Below are 17,246 nucleotides of genomic sequence, written 5' to 3'. Positions count from 1 at the left end.
AAGTGTTAAGTTTTCTAATCAGAGTTACGGGAACAAGCTCTGTTGTTTATTTAAAGGAAAAGTGAGAATAATTGTATTTTTCAGACGTGTTTGGACCTGCTATGTCTGTGTCCCACTATGCAGCTCGTCCTTTGTCGTCTCCTCTGCATAAATGGTAGTTTTTTTATGCTTGAAAGCCAAGCATCAAACAAAACACGTACATCAGACACAGTATTATTCATTTGATGTCACCCTCTTGTCAGGATGATTCAATTAGAAATCTGTTTTCAGAATTAAGCATCTACTATCACTTACCAGTGCAGGCCTTCTTTAAAAAAATTAAATAAGATTGAATAATTCAGTAACAACTGTTTAAGAAACATATCGGTGACTGAGCTGAGAACCATCAATAGTTGTCTTATACACTTTGGAATAAATGCTGAGATTAAAATACGGTTTTGAAAAATAGATATTTTATATGAACACAGAATAGAAAAAAAATCACACAATCACTCAAAATATCTCAAAATGTATGATTCAGTAGTTTCCTCTGGTAGAAAAAGCCTGATTCCCTGAACTACCAGGTGTGTATAGTCTTAAATAGCTGGGAATTCCTACTTTATGGAAATTGGTCACGTTAAATGAATCTATCTGTGAAACTTAAACCTTTTTGGGAAACATTCACATGCATAACACCGTCTGCATTGGCATGAATAACAGATAATATTCCCTGTATCCATCCAGTTTGTATTTAAGCACAAAGACTCAGCAGAGAGAGTTTGTTCATGTGCTGTTTCTGTGATGATGTGTTAAGGTCAAGCTTCCACTCGGCAGAATGGGTCACGGCTGGATATGGGCATAATTACCCATCTTTGACATAGCTGTCCTTGAGCAGGAAATGAATATTCCTCTGCTTTGTGCGGGGTCATTGGATGTGTGCTTCAAATCTAATTGACGCCATCACGATGATGCAGACACACGTGCAACAGGACACAGTGGTATACTGTAGCAGGCGCATTCACATCAAAAAACAAAATGCTCGGGAGGAAGAAAACATTTTTATTCATCAATAAGAAATATGAGAGAATGTAACTCCAGTGTTCAAGTGTCTGTAATTGCCCCCAATAGAACATCCTTGAAAGCGATTCCTGTGCTGCACACAGCTGCAGCCTCTCTTTGTCCGTTGATCCACAGCGGGGACAACACTGCAGCAAAACCACCCAGGACAAATCCACCACAAAAAAAGAGCCGCTTAAGAAATCCAATAATATAACATCCAGGTATTTAGCAGATTGGTCCCATGGCTGCTCTCTGATCGCAAAGGTTTCCTCATTATATGGACTCAAAGTAACCATTTTAGATGCCAACAACTAGACTAAAGTAAAACATATTGTGTGTTTTTAGATAGAAGCTAATTGGATATATTGCAACTTGAAGTGGATTTTAAACAACAGTAACACAAATACAGGAAGAAGTAAAACACAACTTAGAGCATGTGTTTACAATGAATCCACATAAACTAAGGCATTAATGTGGCAACAGCAGCCTGTCCAGCCTTAAGCAACCTGTTACAAAGGCTCTGTGACAGTCTGTGTTGTGGTGTTTTGGAGCTATTTGCATGTAAAAGAAAAAAAAACAAGGCACACAGTCACATTTCTGCCAAAATGTAGCAAGAGACACGCAGCTGCACTCCTGGCGAATGAGCCTGATAGCAATCTGACAAGTACCACTAGGCTGAAAAAAAGTCTTTGGCATGGACTGTCTGAAATTTAAAATTATACCAACTGTGAATCAAACAAGTTATGTATAAGGGTTGTTTTTTACTCAGGTTGGATTCATGTCATAAAAACTTCTCTTTCGCCGACCTGCAGGCCCCCCAGCTCGGCACCCTGATGGGCGTCTATCTGCCGTGCATCCAGAACATCTTCGGAGTGATCCTCTTCCTCAGGATGACCTGGTTGGTGGGAATCGGAGGGGTCATCGGTACCTTCGTCATCGTCTTCATTTGCTGTACCACAGTGAGTCTTTTACCTCTTTTTGATTTAGCTCTAGTTTGTCCTGAAGATCAGAATTTCACAAATGAATAGTGAATGAGTTAAGACATGATTTGTAAGGCAGCAGGTGTGCATCGTAATAACCTGTGCAGGAGAAAAAGATACCAAATATTATAAGCGTTCCCAGAGCAATAAAGGTTTAGGAGCTAGTTGGAGGAATATACTGCATAACAGTTAAAAGTTTCTGTTTGAAAGCGGTTATCACGTTCATTTATCTTTTTAAGTGAGGCCATTGCGGGGGAAAAATAATTCCTAAGGCTCAGTTATTTTCAAAGGCAGTTGTTTATTGGGGGCTTTTTCAACTTCAGATGGGATGTAGTTGATTATTTATGGCATTAGGATAGTGCTGTGAGATCAGCTTGAATTAAATGTGTCATGTTCATCATGACACCAGGCTTAGTGGGGCCCGCTAATATGATTACCTGGCCAGCAACCTGATAAAAACTCTAATGTATTTACAACAAACAAGTGCGTGTGCTTATAAAAGTTGCTTCAGCCTCTACTCTGCTGACCTGTATGTCGCTGTCCACCAGGACCAGCATTAAGTCATCAATTCAACCTGCTGACAGCTGACAGTTTTATGCTTTTATTGTCTGATGGATATCATCAGTATTTCCACGTGCCTGAGTCTGACCCAGCTTAAAACCATCCATCCATCCATTTTCTATACCGTCAATCCGTTAATCAGGTAGCGGGTGGGCTGGAGCCTATCCCAGCAGTCATCGGGCGAAAGGCGGGGTACACCCTGGACAGGTCGCCAGTCCATCACAGGGCCACATAGAGACAAATAACCATGCACACTCACTCCTAAGGACAATTTAGAGTCACCAATCAAACTAACATGCGTGTTTTTGGACGGTGGGAGGAAGCCGGAGAACCCGGAGAGAACCCACACATACACGGGGAGAACATGCAAACTCCCCACAGAAAGGCCCCAGGCGGGGATGGAACCTGGAACCAGCTTAAAACCAAATAAAGCCAATACCAAGGCAGTAATTTAAGGAAGGAAATTTACATCTTTATCTAATTTCAGCAGGTTAATGTTATCTAGAATAATGTAACTATACCTGAACTGACACAACATTTGCTAGTTTGCACCTAACTGGGTTGTAGAAATAAGGAATATCCCAGGTGCCACACAGTCAATCTGTAAAAAGGACAAAATGGATGACATGCTGCGACGTTCTGCTGTTTCCATCACTGTCAATGCCACAGAGTTGTTGTCATGTGTTACAGTGACTTTGGACTGACACCCTGAAGTGGCCTTGAGACTCAAATTACGCTCGACACTGTCCCACAAGATCGATGGTGCTGCTGCCTATTATCAGAGTGCCTGCTACAAAATCATTGTGTTTGACTTGTTTGATGCATTTCATTGCCAGGAAGTGTTTATTGTGTCTCTGGTGAAAGCCAAACATCTCGTCTGTTCCTAGTGCTTTTCTGCTGAAAGGAGCTTCCTGCCAGATATCACGGACATATTAAAGACAATTTCAGTTAGAATTTGAGCCTTTGGATGGATAATCCAATGCTTCTTTTCTTGTATGTAGAAGTTTCATACAATCGGCTGTCAGAGCTGTGCGTTTATTTTTCTCTGATTTGCTCGGTGCGTTATGGCAGGTCTGTACGTTGTATGTGAGTGTGTTTGTGCAACCTAGATTTTCCTCTTGCACTGAGTTTATTTATAGAACAACCCCCTCAAATCCCAACCATGGCAAAGTTGCCAGCTCAGATGCAATTCCTGCATACATTCCTTCCAAATCATGTTTCTCTGTGACAATATAAAGAGAGCTTTGAAATAACACTGAAGACACTGTATGTTTTGTATGGCTACATTTGATCTACAAATTTGTAGATTGAATTGATATGCAAGTGTAGCAAATGTCTGAGGATTTTTTTTAACATTACCTTATTCAGAAAATTATTAAGAAAAGGTAGTAATGTTAATTTATATATATATATATATATCAATATTTTAGATATTCTATTACTATCTAATGATTGAAAGGACTTATATTTATTATATTATTTTCCGAAAGAGAATAGATTTCATGAAGCTCCTGAAAAAGAAAAAAGTTCCTGATCTATGCTAGAAATAGTATAAAAGAAAAAAGCCTGAAAGATCAAAGCTTGTTCAGACTCAGTTTGACAGGAAGCCTGCAAACACACACAAACACACTTCATTTCCTTTGCTCATATGCACACATTAACACTACAGTTTCCCTCCGTGTACAAACCAGAGTATGTTTAGGCTCTAAAACACATACTCTTCCTCCTCAATCTCACGCACACACACTCACATCTCTTATCAGTCACACCGAGCTCATAGCAGAGCCCCGGGGCGATAAGCCTGAGCATGAACGGTGTGTGAGAAACCCCCACCTCTCTCCTCCTGAGCTTCTTACATAACACACAACCACCCAGACCTCCAGGGGTTGCCAGCAACACAACAGAGGAGTGCGTGCATGTGTGCGTACATGCATTCCACCTGAGTGAAAGCCGCAGGATTTGTGTAAAGCAATCGCAGATGCTGTGGAGCTTGATAATATACAGTGTGACCCTTATACTTTATTTACCTGACAGACAGGATATCACTGACAGCGCACTTTTCATCAGATGCTTAATCACAATTCTGTTGTCGAACACTTACACGCATAATTTTGCCGTCAGACAACTTTCATGTGAAACCGATCTGACACATCCAGCATTGAGCATGAAATTATACACACAAGCAACCACTTTAAGAGACAGCACACTGCAGATATCACCCTCCAAGCCGGTATATTCAAACATCTGCTGTGTGTCGTATTTTTATCCCACATAATGAATGCGGGCTTGTCAGGAAGATGAAACGAGGTTTAATATTCTCGATGGAAACTCGTGTGTTGTTGAGCCTTCCTCATTACTCCCAGGTCTTGAATCCAAATGCTGTGAGGGGAGAGGGATGTCTGCCCTCTGCCATGACTCATTTAAATGCTAAGGATGCTTTCCTCCTTTCATGTCTTTTATTTTTTCCCTCTCATCTCTTTCACTTCCTCAGTGTCTGCAAAGCTTTTTTTCCATTTCACATTATTTCCCCTCTCTGCTTCCTTTCTTTTTGTTCTTTCGGCTCGTCTCTTCTTTTTTCCCACCTGTCGTTTTTTTCGTGCTGTTCGGCCACCTCTATCCACCTCACTCTCACAACCGCATCTCAGTCCCCTTGTGATCAGATTCGATCCTCGCCGTCGGTCTGAAAGTAAAAATCACCTGCTTCTCCTTCATCTGGCACTTTTGCCTTCCGTGCTATTCCATCCACGGGGATTTCAAGTGATAAGCAGCGCGCTGAAAATAGTCTGCTGTCCGGCTATATTTGAATTGATAAACCTGTGCTTGTACAAAACTATTCTGCATTTGTGTAATGAAGCACGATAATGAAGCACCCTCTCAGGGCAGCATAAAATCCCCATTCCTGTCGAAACTCATTTCTACTCAGCTCTAAGGTCGACTAAAGGGCACATCTGAGTTTGTTTGTAGCTTTGGGACAAAACAGACCGAAAATGTCCTCTGCAGTCAGACTTAGGGAATGCATCAGCCAGCAGACTTATGTTAAAAATATAAATTCTCAAATACATTTGTCTGGCTCGTCTGTAACCACTACAGCTTTGCAATGATTTAGTCTTTCCTGCCAGTCAGACTTTCTTTGAAAGAAAATGGCCCCGTTCTCTGATACGTAAGCTGTTGTACCTCATGTGGATGAGACAGATGGCGGGGCAGCATAATCTGACGGTGTCTGCTGGCATGCTCAGAGGCCAGAGGGTACGTGTTTGGAGGCACTGACTCCAGGTTTCAGAGAAAACTAGCGTTAGTAAACCAAAATCTATCACACAGACTCTTAAACCGTCACAGTTTTAGGCTGACCGCATTGACTAAAAGTGGGACAATAAAACAGGCCACAGGCTCTGGGTCAGTGGGAAAAAAAAAAGACGCCACCAAGCCTGGCTTCTACAGCAGAACACTGCTGCTTTTAGTGCCAGTCCACCAATAGACTGCTGGTTCAGACGTGAGGTAATCAGGACAGGTAATTTGGCTCTTTGGCCATCAGCTACCTGAAATGCCCAAAAATACTAATAGAAAATCCTAATATCCAATTAAATGTAGTTATTCGATCACCTTTATCTTAACTTTAATCTGAAACCTTCCAAGGTCAGTACAGGAAGGTCACAGTCATCTATGTTTGTGACAGCAGCTGGTTGATGATGACTGTTCATGTCCATGTCTGTTGTGATGCCCTTAGTGTCATATAATCAGGACACTGCTTAAAGTAAAGGTAAGGTGATTACATGGGATTTTACATAATAATCACATGTTTAGCGCTGTGGCACTCCAGTCACAGCAAACGTTTTCTATCTGACAGGAGAAAATAAATTATGCTTTATGTGAATTTATGGTTCTTACTTTGCCCTGTGTGGAGCTTTTTGTGGTCCAGACAAAAACCTTTTGCTGTTTTAATTTCACAAAAAAAAAAAAAAACAAGAACCTTATAAACCCCAAATGACTCATTGATCCAAATTCCGCTTTTTGTTTCTGCCCTTTTCTTTATAAAGATTTCTGTTCTCCCAAAGAATATGAAGCACTTGTCAGTGATAATACTGGAAGAAGTACCACTGAAAATTCTCAGTCATTTTCAAAAGAGGAGCCTCTCGATTTTACACAGAGGTAGCAGGCGTCTCATTTTTAGCCAGCCACCACTGAGATTGAAAGCTGAAGTCACAGCTGTCACGACCAAGTTTATTGGATTTAGCTGTCTATGTGGCTAATTACAGTTTCACCAGCGCAAAAAGTGCCTGTGAAAAGGTCTTAAATATGGAGTTGATGGTTGCATAAATTAAACTGTGCTAAAATACTGCAGCTGAAGCTCCACGTCTCTGAGAATAAGAATAAGCAACCTCATCAGCTGCTTGTCACTGCAGAAAGGACTGAAACAAAGGAGCAGCTCTGTTTTTACACTGTCAGCTAAAACTAATGAGTCCAAGTGACATTTACTGCAAAGTATGAATCAGAAAAAGCAAAAAGCAAGAGGAGGCTGTCTTTCAGTTCTAAGACATTGTTTGAAAGCATACTGAAAACTATGTAGTTATCTATAAATACACTTATCAGCCACAACATCAAAACCACTAACAGGAGCGGAAGTAACATTGATGGGACTTGTGGGACAGTGCATCCAGACAAAAACTACAAATGAACAGTTGAAGAACACAAAGAAGAGCCCAAGGTTGTCAAATCTCACTCAATCAACCATCTGTGTTATGCTCAGTAACAAGCCCAGTCCACACAGGCCCTAAACCAAAGCCCAAAAGTCAATGTCAGTGCCAATGTCCCGGCTCCACTCACCACAGGACACACCCAGTCCAAGCCTCAACCGACCTGAGCTGCTGTGGTGGCACGGAAACCCAACACAATCATGCAGGTGCTTAGCTTGTTATGGATGACAGGTGAGCCACTTTAGCCAGACCCCATCTACACATTTGCTGATTTTTTTATCGGTTTATTTTTTCAGGTACAGTGCACAATATCATCAGCATCAAAATCACTTTTGAACAACAATAAAAGCTAGTTTAAGAGGAGCCAGGAACACAGTGATTAAAGTGCTGCAATATGGAAAGTAAAGAAAATGTTTTTCTTGGTTTGGAAGGAAAAAAGAGATTATTACAACACAGCTGGTTACAACTTTAAAGACTAAATTAAATTTATGGGGAGCAAAATTCATGAATTGCCATGTTGCCTCTTTATTTTAGCATTTCTGAAATATACGGAATTCAGCATCAAGTTTTTCCAATATACATTACATTCTATTAGATTGTATTGGCAGCATAAATCATCCATTGCTGGGCACATTGCTGGCGTGTCTCTACAGTTGAATGGTGATTCAGTGATTGGGTATGCAGCGGGCTACCTCTGCGTGGCTACTGCCCACATCAGATAAAACACTTAAACAATTACTGTCCTATCTGCTGTTGTGGGAGAAGAGCTTGTGGCCTCATTATGACCAGATTAGACAGAAACAGATCTTCACTAACTCTTCAGTCCTGATCATCAGCCCACCGGGCCTTCAGGTGACACTAACCACATTACAGTCTTCACAGATGTAGATGTAATGACAGTCAAACATAGCCAAAGCGACCGACCTTGTGCTATTGTAGCTAATACCTGAACAACAACAATGTGGGATGAATTAGAAAATAAGAGTAATTTGAATTTTTCATTTCTATGCACATACAGAGAACACCACATAAATGCAGTACTGTATTGCTCCTTTAACATTAGATTTTTCATGACATTAGCTGTTATCCACATCAGTGATTGCTGCATAAATGCACATATTTGCAAATCTGAAAGCTTTTCTGAACTATGCACAGCTAAATTAGTAACAATTTAAAATGTAGTCATATTTTAATAATAAAACATCAATTTAAACAGCATAAGTATTTGCAGACATTGGCATATTATAATGAGCAGTGAGTCAGTGAGATAATAGCTTTTGGAGCTCTGATTTCTACCAGACTCCTCTCCTCCTCATGCTTCTGTCTGTCGCTCTCTTTTTTTAATGTGCAGACATTGTAAAAATATACTCAGAAACTGAACAGTAGCATTTGAAAGAATGATAAAATCCTAATGCAGTATTTCAACTGTCAAACACACCATGTTTCTCTCAGTCTCAGTCAGCCTCACAGCTGCTCACCTTGTCTTATTTTAAATATTTTTTTCTGGCCTGTTCTTCCACTAACTGCACGCATCGCTCCCTCTCGTCCTCTGCAGGGCAGTGAGAGCTGGCTGTCAGCGTTGAATGCAGCTCCACTCGAGCGTGCTCTTACATTTCTTATGGTGTTCAATCCCCCACTCAGTATCATACTTCCATTTGAGATGTGATTAGCTGTCTGAATGTGCTCTGACAGTTGTTGACAGGCCCTGTGGTGTTTTTATTTATTCAGTCAAAAAGCAGGAAGATGTAGCTTTTAGCATTGCTGTAAACTCTCATTGTCCCTACAGAAAGACTGTTTATTCGTTCACTTTACTTCTAAAAGTAGATATGTGATTACATTATTATTTGCCATTATAACAGCTCTAGGAGAAGTATTGTCTGCCATCTTCCGTGGCTCACAGAGAAATATCTCATAAACTATCAGATAGATTACAAAGATATTTACAAAGACATTTCTGATAGCCAGAGGATGAAACTTAATGACTTAAGAAATCCAATGACTTTCTCTTCAGTGCGATGTTCACGTCCTTACATAAGATCATTATGAGTGACTTTCAGCTGCAATGTCAGACTAACTGGGATATGCCCATCTCATGTATGATCTTATCTAATTTACACAAAGATCACTTATGTAAAACCCTAATTCCAAGGATAGTGGGACACAGTGTAAAATGTCAATGAAAAATAGATTGCAGTGATTTGAAAATCCCGAAACAAAACATGTTGTATTCACAATAGGACAGAAATATGTTAATGTTTTCAAAACTCAAATATTATAAGGAAGTCATTTAGCTATTTCCTGAATAATATTAGCTCATCAGCAACCTGTCTCAGAAAAAAAGGTGGGACATGGGCACCAAAAGACTGGAAAAGTAAAATGATACTACAAAGAAACAGCTGGAGGAACATGTTCCAACTAATTAGGTTAATTGGTAAAAAGTAAGAAGCATGACTGAGTCTCTGCAGAGTCTCGCAGAAATGAAGAAAACACTTTTTATAGTTCATCGTCCACGGTACATAATATCAAAAGATTCTGGAGACATCTCTGTGCACATCGGACACAGCTCACAATCATTCAGTCATGGAAAGCTCTATCATGCAAAGAAGAAGTCAAATGTGAACATGATCCAGAAACACTGCCCTTTTTTCTGGGCCAAAGCTTGTTTAAAATGGACTGAGGCAAAGTGGAGTCTGGTGTTCTCCAGACTAAAGATGGCTTGTTATCAACGCTCAGTTCAAAAGTCTGAATCTCTGATGGTATGACGGTGCATAAGTGGCTCTGGAGTACCATCAAGTCTTTTTTAGGGAAGGCCTTGCATATTTCAGCAATAGTTTTATTAAGTTTTTTTTGTCTGTTGAATGTCTTGTTACAAAATTTAGCTGATAAAATCTGCTAAGGTGACTCGCTTTGATGGTTCTTAACTATTCTATTGCATCATTAAGTCAAAAAATGTAATTGATTAAACTCTTTGATTATTGATTAAGCTGATTATATCCCCATCTGCCTCAGCTGTACCCTTAATTTAGTACTAATTGTCAAAAGTTGAAGATACAGTCAGGCTCTCTGCTTCCAGTCTTTGGGACAATGCGATTAAAAACCATAGAATCAGAGAGCTGCAAGCACAGGTGTAAACTCTCAGTAGCGTTTGTTAGTTATGGAACTTATAAAGTTAATTTATAAAACCTACTGATATAAAACTGTACTTAGTCATGCTATACATCAGGGTTTTGATTAAAGAAAACAATGAATGCAACTGGTAACATTTCAAACGCTGGAGGGATGAGAAAGTCAGTAGCCATGACCTCTTACCCGTAGAATCTGATAAATATGATCTCATTTTTCTCTCCCTGTAGACCATGCTGACTGCCATCTCGATGAGTGCCATCGCTACCAATGGAGTGGTGCCAGGTGGGTAAGCAGACGCTGGTGCCAGACAGTCATCTCTGTTTGAAACTGTCTGCTTCTAAATTTCTATTTTCCCTGATTGCTTTTGGCATGTTACTCCGAGCGCAGCTTGATATCACCAGAAATATTAAGAGCTTTAGTCTGCGCTCTTGTGGACTTTAACTTCTTCGTCTCACAACATTATTTACACAAAATAAAGCACCAGCCAAATGCCTGCCATGGAGATCTGATTTGGGAGGTTTGTGTCTGTATGAGGACACATTAATGTACACATACAGTAAAGCTACATTTTGTAGTGTGGAGTTACATATGTTGTAATGATGTAATGATGCCCTGTGTCTTACCAGTTGGAGTTCATACTGCAAGGGTCAGAGCAAATTACAGGCTTGTAGAGGAGCAGGGATCTGTACGCCAATTATAACTGTCTGCCCTATAACTGGTAGAAGCCTTTATGCTGCTGCAACGTGCTGATTAAGGTCTATTTAGTTATGCCCAATTAATTAGTTTGCACACGGTTGCACACAAGTACAAAAGCCCTGTGTTGAGATGCAGAGATAAGACAATGTTTATAAGTTGCTGCATGCTGTAACAAAACCAGCAGAGTCCAAATTACAATTACTAGAAAGCTATAAGACATAATTGAAATAAATCATTGATGCTAGTTAAAGTATCACAATGACAAATATATCCACTTGACTGCAACTAATTAAAGGAGAAGGCTCGGCAGGTGAGATACATTTGTTTTGAGCATAGTTGCATTAAAATAGTAAAATAAGTTCGCAATTGCTTGCAATTTACTACAATTTTTTTTATTATAATTGCTTGACAGCACTAAAAGTCACACATTTAGGGTTGTTTTACATCTTAGATTGCATCATTATTTTTGATGAAAATTGTAACCTTTTTGTCATTTAAGTAAAGCTGCCAGACATTTAGTGGTTGCATAATTTCAAACTGTAATTTGAATTATTTTCATTTCTTTTTGCAAATGTGCACTTTCACTCGCTGTTAAACATTAGCTCAATCAATTATTAGTAAATGTATTAATCAAGCACTTTTTCATGCAGATCCAAACATGTTGCACACAAATGTCAAAGCTAAAATCTTATTAAAAGAGATGATTGAAGATGATTCATGTTATTGCTTCATACAGCAGAAATGATGTGCACACCACACAGTATTTGTTCCATTTTGTGTTTGCATGCAGCTGGAGGCTCCTACTACATGATATCCCGTTCACTGGGCCCAGAGTTTGGTGGAGCAGTGGGGATCTGTTTCTATTTGGGAACCACCTACGCTGGAGCCATGTACATCCTGGGAGCCATCGAGCTGCTCCTGGTAAGAAACATCCTACGTCAGTGTCTGTTTCCACTGCTCTCTTATTCTGTTACTGTCATCATCAGGGCAGGTGTATAAGCTCACCTTTTATTTTAGGATGTGATTTTTTTTGCCACTGACAGTATCAACAGACTGTCAGGGTCAGAGGAAGGTAAAGGTAATTATCTGTCAAATAATCTCTTTTACTCTAAGGTGATGTCAGCATTGTTGTGTAGCAATTGCAGCACTGTCCGTAGTGAATATTGCCCCTTTGATCATGTAACCTGGATATGTGCCTTTCTATCTTATAAAGAGATCTGTACTGACCCCAAAATAATATCTACAAAGGTGAGTCTAGGCTTGTATCAAAAATCTTAGACTTACGATCTTCCAGCTCAGATTCATCACAAGGTTACTCAGATTCTCTCTCACCGATCTACTAGGTTTGGGAAGGAGATTGGCAGTAGCAGGCTTTGTAAGAATGAATGACCCCTCCAATCCACTCAACACACAGATTTATGAAACAGAAATTTAGCTTTATATAAACAGCTTGTTCAGTTCAGTAGGAATACCTTCAAAGTAAAATAGAACTCAAACATACCACAAAAATAATTTAAACAACCAAAATGGATGTAAAACAAACTAAATATTTCAATACTCCAAAAAGAAATTAAGAAAAGGAAAAGAAATTGTGGTACCACTTCTCTATTTACTGGTTGACAACCTTCAGTTCCTTAGGACTGAAATTTTAGTCAGTTTATCTCGTGCATCTTGGGCCAAAGAACAAAAAACAACCTGAGTCTCAGGTGGAGAAAAGTAGCAAAACAATTAAAAGGGTGGCTCTCAAGTGAACTTCCTTTTGTTTTTTGTTCCTACCGCCTCCTCCTACGGCAAACATCCACAACAGCAATGGCGTCCTGGACCACGATGGGGCAGTTCCTCAATTGGCACAGACAGAATTGTCCCTCAAAAAAAAAAAAACAGTCTGCACACAAGTATGCAGAACCGTTAGACTTCCACACTTCTTAAATGTCTTTTTCTCTAATGTCCTTGTTTTAAAACAAATAAAATAGCATTTTAACTAGTTAACCCATACATGAATTAAATATTTCCCCTTTTTCTTCACAGATGGAATGAAACAAGTAATGAATTGAATTATCATGTGCATATCTAGCTTTAAACATGAATTATAAGCTTCAAACATGAAAAATACACAGCATTTTGGAACACATTATACATTGAATGGCATTACTCTGCATCACTCGCAGTTACAGCAACGCTACTGTATATGCACTGCGCATAGCCACTTAAAAGTGCTAAACATTCATCACATCATCACAATACTCAATACAAACAAGTCTCAAGCATCATTGAACAACATTCATCTACTATTCTGACTGGTTATTTATTTTCCAACGCATTGAACCGCAACTATAGTGCTAATTGAGCTAAGCTAACTCACCAGAATAGTTCGAAAAGTTTGAGGAAACACTCCGACGAAGGCTCTCTTCCAGCCCACTCCGACTCCTTCGAGGTAGGTACTGGGTTATGGTTCACCACTAACAGCAGCTCTTTCCCAATGCCTATGGAAAACTATTTTCCTCTGCTAATTAGGAAGCAGCGTGCTTTCACGGCAGCATGGAGTTTCTCCTGCCTTCTCCTTTTTCTCCCGGTCTTTCCTCTGTCCCACACCTTTGCTCTCACGAGAGCTGCAGGTGATATGTTCAGGACAAGCCCGAAAATTAAATTATCAGACGAGAACCCTACGATACGGGAAACCTACGATGCATTCAAGGAACCCGATATTTCTTAGTGCTATAAATATAATCAGGGTTACAATCAGATTAAATTGTTATTGTATCAAATATGTGCACACCACGTTCTTCTGATCCAAGGAAATCTGGAGAGAAAACTGAAAACAGTTCAATAAGCCACACAACACCAGCAGCACGAGGGTATTTTAAAATCAATCACTGATGCCTACGTCAGTGTCTGGGTCTAATCTTTCTTTTTCTTACACTTAAATCAGGGTTTTTGCCCCATTCAATTAATGTTAGTGTAGCTGATATCAGTCTTATTCTCCAACTCCAACAACAAGAGCAGGAATACGTTGAGATATTTAGGTTGCAGTGTTCCTATAGCAACCTCTGTTGCTTGTTAATCTCATCCATTCTTGTCACTATTTTTGTTGCCCAGCAGCAGGAAGATGATCCCCTCATTTTTAATCTTTCCTACAAGCCTCGGATTGGTTCAAATTTTCTGATAAGGGAAACAGCTGTCCGTGAGCACAAGAGGTCTTGAACCAGGGTGAAAATGGCCAAAAAAGAGCAGATAAACCCTCTGCATGCTGTTTCTGTCTCAATTCCAGCATATTATTTTGTGCAGAATGTAATCTATTATATTCACGTCGTTTTCCTACTCGCTGCACTCTGCAACCATTTTAGTCTCTTATTAGTCTTCTTCAATGTGATGTCTGGTTTTATGAAGTAATGTTGGGATGTTTTTATTATCCACATCCTTCTCCTCTTCTTCTGCCGTTGTTTCCACATATCTTCCTCTGCAGTGCCCCATTCTCCACGGAATAATGGATAATTACGTAAAAACTGCATTAGTGAGACATCAAGACACTGGTGGGGTAGTAAATCCATTCCTTGAAACAGCTTTCAACGCTTCAGCCCACTGTTATCAGCAAACTAGAATATACATTTTTCATTCTTTTATTATTCTCCTTCTGGTTGCCTCTAACAGTTATGCAGAGTTTGATGATGCCTGGAGGTTAATTCTGTCTTCTGGGTCAAAGCTGGCTTAGTTTCCATTGTAAAATAACAATCCTTGCAGAATTGTGAGGAGCGGATATGAAGAGGGTTGATTTGAATATGTTTCATCCTTCCACCCATGCCAAGAACACTAACTGAAGGTGCTATTTAAAGAGGCATGAACCGTTCACAGTGAGGCAGGAGATTTGTTTGCCCAGTGATATGCTGTTATTAGCATCAGATCTGCTTCTCCAGCCAATTGTCCGAATTCAGCCATGGCTTCCTGCTGTTTTTCAGTTCTCTTATAGCTCTCTATCGTAGTTGAGTTGTTTGTGGTGGAAACCAAAGGATGGTTTAAAAAAATGGCAGAAATTCCCGTGCTTATGTAACAGTACTGCATGAATCATCTGAAGCTGATGACATATACTGATGGACTAATTATAGGTTTGCTGTTTTATATAGTATGATGGGACTATTCTAAGATTAAGTAATAGTAACTGTGTAATGATGACGGTAAATTTGATTCAGCATTAATTCCATGCTTGAGTTCTATAATTAAGCTGAATTAAAATAGCTGCCACTATGCTGCTTAAAGCTCCAGCAGAAGAGGATCAATGTGGGCATCACGTTTTTACATTTAGCAGAGTTGTCTGCCTCACTCGACTCATTCCTCCCTGCCTGTCTCATCTCTTTAAATGTGTTTCTTCTTTCTTCTGTTCAGTGAAATTTATTAAGTTCAGCTTTGAACAGTGAAGCAGGTTTGTAACCTTAAATCTGACTGTTTAAATCTCCAGACAGGCTGGAGAGAGTGAAGTGAAAGTGTATGAGTAATACAGGCTTTACCTTGAGTCACAGTGAGATTGTATAGAACTTTTATGGTAAAACAAAATGCAGTTGTGTTTTCCCTGGATACAGAAAGTGTAACAATAATAAGGATTTAACCCTCTTCTTCAGATCTATATAGCGCCCAAAGCAGCCATCTTTCCCCTAGAGGGTTTGGAGGGTGCTGAGGCGGAGGCAGCCCTGCTGAACAACATGCGCGTGTATGGGACAATCCTGTTGACCTCCATGGCTACGGTCGTGTTTGTTGGCGTAAAGTACGTCAATAAGCTGGCCCTGGTGTTTCTGGCCTGCGTCATCCTCTCCATCCTGGCCGTCTATGCCGGAGTAATCAAGACAGGCATAGATGCTCCTGACTTCCCGTAAGGAACTACAACCAACACCATCCCGCAGATTACAATTTGATCAGCTGTACGTAACCAGAAGTCAAATTGGAGCACACCTGAGCTCTCATAATGCACATGTGGTCATAGGTGATCAGGGCCGAGAGGAACAGCTCACTTAAACACCTGCAAGCTTTGCAGAACATGACTCAGTACTATACCAGTAGATTCATTGCTAAAAGAAAACTACATGGCTTTGTAAATTCACTGTATCAGCCACATTTGTGCTCTCTGGGGGCCTAACTTAAAACACAAGACACTTTTTGACCCACTGTTTGGGGATTGATCTTTTTAAACAGTCTATTCTTACTGTTATAGTTGTTGCACCATGAAAAACCAAATTGTTCATGAAGTTAAGTATGAAAAATTGTAATTACATACTGTAACATTGTGAAGTCAAGGCTTTAAAAAACATTTTCTTCTTGTCTTTTCTGCAGTGTTTGTGTTTTGGGAAACCGCACATTGGTGTGGAAGACCTTTGATGTTTGTGCCAAGACCATTGAGACAGTTAATGGGACAGTCACCACCCAGCTGTGGCGCATGTTCTGTGACTCACCTCTCCTCAACGCCACCTGTGACAGTTACTTTGCTGCCAACAACGTGACTCGAATCCAGGGCATTCCTGGGGTCACCAGTGGAATCTTGGCAGGTTGGTTAATTCGTCTTACACCTGCTCGCAGTTTAAGTCTGTTGTTAACTGAATAAGGCTTCATTTATTCTTTGCTCAAAAGCTGAAGTATGATGAATTCACCATAAGATAAGTGCAACAGAAGATCTATTTTCTTATTTTTTTTCCCACAAAAAATCTGTTGAGTGATGGAAAAACATAGATTTGATTTCCCTAATAAAAGGTAAATGGACACGAGAAACATGAGTAAAAAAGGTTGATATAGTGAAGAGGGCTGAAATCATGTGTTAGGCCACACTTTGGATGAGTACACCCTAAAACAGGTACTTTAAAAAAAAAAAAGTGATTGTGTTACAGTGCGCATGCAACGTTTCTGACAGGACTGACAGGTGATATCTTACAGTTTCTTGTCCTTCAATGTATGGGAGAAGCAGCGCAGTCAAAAACAAAAGTAGTGTCCTGGATATGCAAAATTTCCTTCATCATTACTACCTTGTTCTGAAACTTGTCCCACCAACTCAAGGTCCAATCCTGCCTGGTCCAAAACCAGCTATGCGTGGCAGCTTGAAAGTTGGCAGCATAACCCAGTGCTTTGTTAGAATGGCCCATATGAACAAAGGGGGCATTGGTGAATATTTTACGTTAAA

At 39.9% G+C, this 17,246-nt stretch overlaps 1 protein-coding gene across 3 annotated transcripts in view; it reads left to right on the top strand.

Moving 5' to 3' along the window:
• The window catches only part of slc12a5a (solute carrier family 12 member 5a), a 155,546-nt gene that overhangs the window by 121,316 nt on the left and 16,984 nt on the right, over window positions 1–17,246 (top strand). For all 3 annotated transcript variants that reach the window (XM_072381724.1, XM_072381723.1, XM_072381725.1), the window contains exons 4-8: window positions 1,851–1,997; window positions 10,624–10,678; window positions 11,883–12,013; window positions 15,703–15,950; window positions 16,409–16,620. In XM_072381724.1, the coding sequence (XP_072237825.1) occupies window positions 1,851–1,997; window positions 10,624–10,678; window positions 11,883–12,013; window positions 15,703–15,950; window positions 16,409–16,620 (793 nt within the window). The remainder of the gene's footprint in view (window positions 1–1,850; window positions 1,998–10,623; window positions 10,679–11,882; window positions 12,014–15,702; window positions 15,951–16,408; window positions 16,621–17,246) is intronic.

The sequence above is a fragment of the Leuresthes tenuis genome, unplaced genomic scaffold (genome assembly GCF_036924035.1).
Source record: "Leuresthes tenuis unplaced genomic scaffold, fLeuTen1.0.hap1 SCAF_3, whole genome shotgun sequence".
Classification (NCBI taxonomy): Eukaryota; Metazoa; Chordata; class Actinopteri; order Atheriniformes; family Atherinopsidae; genus Leuresthes; species Leuresthes tenuis.
Note: the sequence above shows the minus strand (reverse complement) of the source record. Positions and strands in the feature narration are given on the sequence as shown.